General features: G+C 35.9%; 1 protein-coding gene across 1 annotated transcript; it reads right to left on the reverse strand.

The window, feature by feature from the left end:
• Positions 1–1,950: 1,950 nt before the first annotated feature.
• Positions 1,951–2,980, reverse strand: LOC104085645 (uncharacterized). The gene has a single exon (XM_009589736.4). It carries the CDS (start codon positions 2,905–2,907, stop codon positions 2,191–2,193), a length of 717 nt encoding a protein of 238 aa, XP_009588031.1. The 5' UTR covers positions 2,908–2,980; the 3' UTR covers positions 1,951–2,190.
• Positions 2,981–7,414: the final 4,434 nt, after the last annotated feature.

Below are 7,414 nucleotides of genomic sequence, written 5' to 3' on the forward strand. Positions count from 1 at the left end.
GTAGGAGAGATTTTCCATCACCAGCGCCCAGGGTAGCGTGAGGCGCTATCCCTTGCGCTGGCTATTTTTGTTTCTGGAAACTGCGCCACAGGTAGCGCGCCACGCTACCTGTGGCGCTACAAATGGCCATTTTCCACTTTTGCTCATTTTTGGCTCTAATCTTGCACCTTTCACCCTATATTGCCTCCCAATGATTCCTAAATATAAAAACATCATGAATTAGCATAAATTATTATATTTCACATCCGAAATTCACAAAACATGAGTAAAACGCAAGAAAATATACATATAAATATATATACTTTAAGCTAAATATTAGACCTCCAGGATGCTTCATCAAATTTGTGCTAAAAGACCACCCACTACATAGATTAAGAGATTTTTGCTGAGCCTTTGCTCTCTTAATCTTCGTTTCCAGGATCCCAAACATACCAGCTTTCACATTGTGCAGAAACAGGTTCACCTCCTTCTACTTTGCTAACTTGTTTAGGCCCCTGCCATTCTACATCCTATATTATCCGTTAGGAGGGGTACAACCCCCATCCTTCCCATAGTTTTGTCCTAAAATAGTTTGTTCATCCTCAGGGTTGGATGAACTTGCCATGCCAATCTTTCTTTGCACTTGAGCTGCATTGGAATTCCCCAGCTTCAATGGCATCTCTCTTGGTTCTGCATCCTTCATGTCATTCCTAGTGCCCATTTCAGTTGTAACATATCTGGCATCCTTTTGTTGTGTTTCTGCCCTGACTTCCTTCATATTCCCCACTTCCTTCCCTTGGGTTCCAATAATGATTATAGATCTCCTATGTCCTTTCTTTTTTGATTCTTGTTGGGCAGTTTGCTCTTTATGTTGGCGAGGTTGTCCCTTGGCCTCCCTTCTCATATATTTCCTACATTCCTGCTTCTCATGCCCATAGTTATTGCATGTGGCACATAATACCAGCTTCCATCATAAAAGACCTCTTGCTCTATTATCTTCCCATTTTCATCTGCAAACAAAATCCAAGTTGGCTTCTTGTGGTTTAGTGACACCTCAATAAGGACTCTTGCAAATGTAAGCCTTTCCTTCTGCATAGTAGCTCCGTCTGATTTGTTAGTGCACTCTTTCCCTAATAATTGATATCCAGTCCCACTAGCCTAATCCATGTAGGAATTTTTTCAACTGTCTCCTTTTTGTCTATATCCTATTTCCATGGCTTGATAACAATAGACTTTTTATCGAACATCTAGACTCCTTCTTCGATTACTTTAATTTTGCTTTCCTCAGTGTGAAACCGTACCAGAAACACACCCTTGTTCACTAGTGCCACTTTATCGATCCCCATATTTCCCCAAATTCTGCGGAAATACCCATCCATTACTGTCAAAGGAGGGTTAGAACCCAACATATAGCAAATTATTGTCGAGCTCCAATATTCTACTTCTTCTTTGATATCATCGACCGTAATTTTCACATTTTCCCAGTCACTTCCTCACTACTCAGATCAAATCCCTCAGCCGTAAGTATTGGACCCACTACTTTACTCCATGTATACGTAACGTTTTGTGTTTTTCTTATTTCTACATCCTCGCTATCTCCTCTTCCACCATATCTGTCCATGAGCTTTTCCCACTACTCTGGCATACACAATTCTCGCTTCCACTGATCAATTTGCATTGAATTGGCGTTTGATCCATTCTTGCTTGTGTCAATTCTAATGGCGCAATACCTTGTAGTACATTAAGGCTTCGTGTTTTCTTTGCATCTGTTGATTGCGGGATGGTTTTCTCCCCACATTTTGTGACATTGCCTTGTCCTTGTTGCTCTCCCCCTCCGGCCTTCCATTTCCTACCTAGGTTCAGCGAAAGCTGAGAGGAAATTTTATTCTAGAGAGAGATATTCCGTAACTATAAGTTGTAATTCTTCTCATATAAATATGGTAAAAAATATATTTTAAAATATTGGTCAAATTTCACATCGTTTGGATTTCGAAAAGGGAAAAGTACAATATAAACTGGGACAAAGGGAGTGTTACAAAGCAATTAGTGTTCATATGAGATATGAATATCAAACTAAGATTTGAATTCACAAATTCTACTGTTAATGCTCCAATTAACTAACTTGCAAACTATGAGCATTGGAAAACCCTTGAAATAATAGGTAGCTAGCTCCTATTTGCTTGCAAGTCATCTTTCAATATTTCTCGTTTCCTAGTAGGTGAGTATATTCAGAAGTGAAACTCTTGTTCTGATCAACCGCCGGATAATACATTCCAGCTCTCCTTCAAGATCTTCAATGGCGATTTCCACTGCTCCCAATCTTTTATTGGCACACTGCAGCGTCATAGCGTCGCATTTTTCCCATGAACTTAAGCTGTTTACTCTCATCAACTTGGAACCAAAATACCCTTTATTTGTTTTCCTAGTATTTGGGCTTGGCATTGACATAAGTGACATCAAAGATTCCAAAATAGAAATTGTTGCAACTCTTACTTCTCTTAACACATTCACAACCACCATAAGATTATTTTCTTTATCTTTCACGGAGTTCTCTAGTGATAATGATGATGAGTTTATGCAGTTGTTATTTTTCATCCCTTTTAAGGAATGCAAGCGTTTTAACATCTCTTTCTTCAACTTCTTCCTATGACATTGATAAGGTGCAAACTTGTTTTCTGCAGTTGCATTTTCGCCGACGGTGATTCTTCTGAAAGTGGACTTGAGGTCATGGACATGATCTTTAACGAGCATAAGGACATCTTTAGTTGTGCCACAAACGTCTAGCATTCTTAACGATGTTTCTGAAACTTCATGAGCCCATTTCTCTTGTCCCTGATGTGCTATTTCTCGCTTGATTACTGGTGAGTGAAGCATGTCGTTGGCTGAGTCGTGCAAGTCCTTTAGAGCATCAAAATTGGGAAGGGCCATTTTTCTTGGAGCAAAAGGAAGTGATTTTTTGAAGATATTTTGTTGAGCTTTGGAGTTTTGCTTGGGAGTTTGAGATGGGATTGATACACTTGTTACATCTACACTTTTGCAATCCATTTATAGTTAAATACAGAAAAGAAGTTTGGGTCATGAGAAGATGGATTAGTACGTGAAGATCTGAGATCTCTGAGGAAAAGGACAGGAAGGATCCTTCTTTGTACGGACTTGTTGTCCTCTAATTGGCAACAGCTAAGGTTACCAAAATTTGTCCACCTAAGAAACTTCCTCCCAAGCCCCAAATGGGAAATACATATATATAAAAGGAAGCAAGAAATACATTGATTGATTAGTTGATAAAGTAGTTGTTTAGATATTGTTGTTTGTGAATTAGCTTACATAATAATTGGTAGCATGCAAATACATGCACGGGAGGGGAAAGATACTATTCTAGCCGGTATTAAATTTGTCGCCTATGAAGAAAAAATGTTTGCTAATTGAGGAGCATTAAAGAGGTAATCAACATGCTTTAAAAGTAACTAGCAGTTCATAAGGTTCACACCATACTAGTGGACTTCCAAGAAAATTCTTCAGACAAATAATCTATTTTAATCTTGTTTTTTTAGTGAAAATTGAGGATAAGTACTTGAGAGTACTCCTCTTTTCTCCTTTCTTCAATTATTGAAAATTGTAAATCTTGATGAAGCCATGTGTTCTTATTCATAGGAGCTCCAAAAAAGATTATAAAGTGAAAATGATGCAATAATAGCTCGTTATCTTGTTTCTTCATAGCAATGCAACCCAAATAATTTCAGAAACTTCCCTAAATACTACGACACGAAAATTATTCTCTCAAGATTTTTTTATTCGAGATTATCTTTTTCCCCCTTCAAAATTCAATGTTTACCTAAAGATAATATCGCGAGTTTAAGTTATATTCAGTGACAATACAATTAACTGGTGATGTTAAGTTATCACTCTAATTGTCAGATTAGCACACATATCTCACTTGATAAAACAATTATATATAGATCTTCTTTTTTGGGAGTATAAAGACGAAGCATTTATTCATTAACTAATATCATTACATAAGAGTATGTCCCGTTGGGATCATCAGGAATACTTAAGCCATTAGGGCTGTTAACACTAGGAAAACTAATGATATTAAGGTTCCCAAGCTCAGCCAAGCTATTAATTAACATATTAGAAGAAACAAGTCTAGTACTAATTGTTTCATTGACGGCCTGTTTAAAGACAAATACAAGAAACGTGGTATTGGAGGAATCTTTAGGAACATGTATGGAACTGGTTCTGGGTTATCACAAGGCCTCATATGGTTACACTCCTACTTATATGGAGTTGCTCGTATTAAAAATTGGTCTACAGATTGCATGTGACAACAATTTCTATAGCTTAGAAATCGAAACTGACGCTACAGAAGTACTCCAATTGCTTTGCTACGATAACTATTCCCTGTACACTAACTTTGTAAATGAGTGTGGGTCATTACTAAGAAATTGGGGATCTAACACAAATTCTGTGAAAAGAATAAAGTTGCACATTTTTTGGCTACAGAAGGATCCAAGCAAGCCAGCATCAACCCTCTAGCAACTATGCTCAACCCTCCTGATGCGTTTTTGAAGCTATCAAATTAAATTGATAATATGAAAATAAGTTGTGAGGGCACAAAGCATGAAAGTAATATCTCACTGTGGTAAAATGGTTTAAAGAAAAACAGTTATTTACCCATATTATTCATTAAAAAATGGGTTGGATAATGAACATTTAGAAACGGGTCAAATATAGATTATCCACTTATAAAATGGTTAACTAATGGGTTTAACTTTTATATTTGTAAAGCCTCAAATTGGGTTCCTCAAGTTTGGGAGACTAGGAATTCTCCCAAAAGTGATCAGACATGAATAATATGGATATCCATTTTATTGTCAGTTAACCCATTTTTTATCCGTATCAAATATGGATCGGATCTGATAATTTATCCATTTTTTGCATTATCGATTTTGACCCGCCTATATCCGACCCGACTCACCCGTTTGCCACCCCTAATCCCGCAGTAGCTGGTGATATAAATGAGTAATGGATAGTTAAACAAAGATGAGTCATTTTTCAAAACTGTTGTTGTTCTTAAACAAAGCATGAGTCATCCTCTAGCCCATGTATCTGCAATTCTTTCAAGACCTACCTCTTTGGCAGACCTCTCAATGGCCAACAAAAACTTAACCCGTGTGTACTTGTGGTTTATTTGGTACATATGATATATTGCAAAGAATTAGCTAAAATGATTGTTTTAGGTTGTTTACCTTTTAGCTTTGCTTCTTCACCGTATATTATTACTTATATTCAAAGAATTTATAATCTTATATTTAAAGGTATTCCTAGAAGTACTTGTAGAACTGATATCTTTAGGTTTTTTGGACAATATCGGACATATATCAATTATTTGTTCGCTAGTCTTCCTTGTAGAGTTTCTCTTACTTCTGATATTGGTCGTGATGTTAATGAAAATAATTATTTAATTGTACATGCCATTGGATAGATGATAATATTTGTATGCAAAAATGTATTATTGCTTTTAAATATGATGAAGATCAAAGTCATACTGTTGTATTTATAAGTAATACTATCCATGAAGTACTTGTAGAACTGATATCTTTAGGTTTTTTGGACAATATCGGATATATATTAATTATTTGTTCGCTAGTCTTCCTTGTAGAGTTTCTCTTATTTCTGATATTGGTTGTGATGTTAATGAAAATGATTATTTAATTGTACATGCCATTGGATAGATGATAATTTTTGTATGCAAAAATGTATTATTGCTTTTAAATATGATGAAGATCAAAGTCATACTATTGTATTTATAAGTAATACTATCCATGAAGTTGTTGTGTTTTACAACCTTGAAGAGAAAAATGTGTGTATGTCTTTTGATAATGCTTCTAACAACAATGCTACTATTTCACTATTAAAACTGCAGTTATCCCCACCACTTGCTAAAATATTTTATTTTAGGTGTGCATGTCATATTTATAATTTAATTGTTAAGAATGACCTTGAATTATTTAGAAATGAGATTATTTTAGTTAGAAGAGTTGTTGGTGCAATTCAAGAAAATAATAAGAGTGCTAGATTAAATGCATTTAAGGATAAGTGTGAACAATCTAGACTAAGACTAAGACTCATGCCTGAAGAAATAGTTACTAGATGGAATTGTGCTTGTTTATTCCTAAGATGTTGTTATAAATATAGAATATCTATAACTGAAGTAGATAATTCTCATTGTACCGATCCTAACCGTTTGCTAACATCTAGTGCTTTGTCTGTCATTGAAGATGTTATAAAAATTTTACAAAAATTTTATGTCGTTACACTTGAGTTTTTTAGAGGTTATTATCCTACTATTGCAAATGGTTTAGTACAACAACAATGCTGCAACAACAACAACAACAACAACAATCCCAGTATAATCCCACAAGGTGGTATGGCGAGGATAGTATATACCCAGACCTTACCCCTACCTAGAAGGTAGAGGGTTCTTTCAATAGACCCTAGACTCAAGGCAAGAAGAATATAAAGCAGTAGCAGAAGCATTAACAACAATAAGATAACACGAAAATGAAGCAAAGGGGACAACAGGTAAAACTATAAATCTAGCAATAGTGCCGCACCAGACTAATACTAATACTACTGGTATGTAAAAGAAACACTTTCGACTACCTATTCGCCTTTTACTTTAATTCTCGACCTCCACACATTCCTATCAAGGGTCATGTTCGGTAAGCTGAAGCAACGTCATATCTTGCTTGATCACTTGTCCCCAATATTTCTTTGGCCTACCTCTGCCTCTCCTCAAACCCACCAGGGCCAACCTCTTGCTCCTCCTCACCAGGGTATCTGCGCTCTTCCTTTTCACATGTCTAAACCATATAAGTCTCGCGTCCCGCACCTTGTCCTCCACCGGAGCCACTCCTACCTAGGCCCGAATATCTTCATTTCTAATCTTATCTATCCTGGTATGGCCTCGCATCCATCTCAACATCCTCATTTTTGCTACTCTCATCTTCTGGACATTTGAGTTCTTCACTGGCCAATACTCTTCCTATACAAATGGTGTAATACATATAGTTGAAATTTCTCTTTTACTCTATAATTTCAAGAAGAAAGAAGGATATAGTTGTGCTGTTGAATCTATGCTAGAAAATTTAAGAAATATTTCTATCTTATTTTCCCTATTTACCTATTTGGTGTTATTTTAAACCCTTCTATCAAAATGGCTATTTGTTGCCAATTAGTCAATATTTTATATGTCTATATGGATATTGGACCAACTAAAACCCCTGATATTGACACTTGTATTTCTAATCTACATAAATATTGCAAGCTTTATATAATTATTATGCTAACACTATTGATTCTTTTTCTGTTGTAGATGCAAATGCAAATATTCCTTCAAGTTCAGTTTCTACATCTGCATCTGTTGCTTTGGAGG

Source organism: Nicotiana tomentosiformis, chromosome 12, assembly GCF_000390325.3.
Source record: "Nicotiana tomentosiformis chromosome 12, ASM39032v3, whole genome shotgun sequence".
NCBI classification, from domain to species: Eukaryota; Viridiplantae; Streptophyta; class Magnoliopsida; order Solanales; family Solanaceae; genus Nicotiana; species Nicotiana tomentosiformis.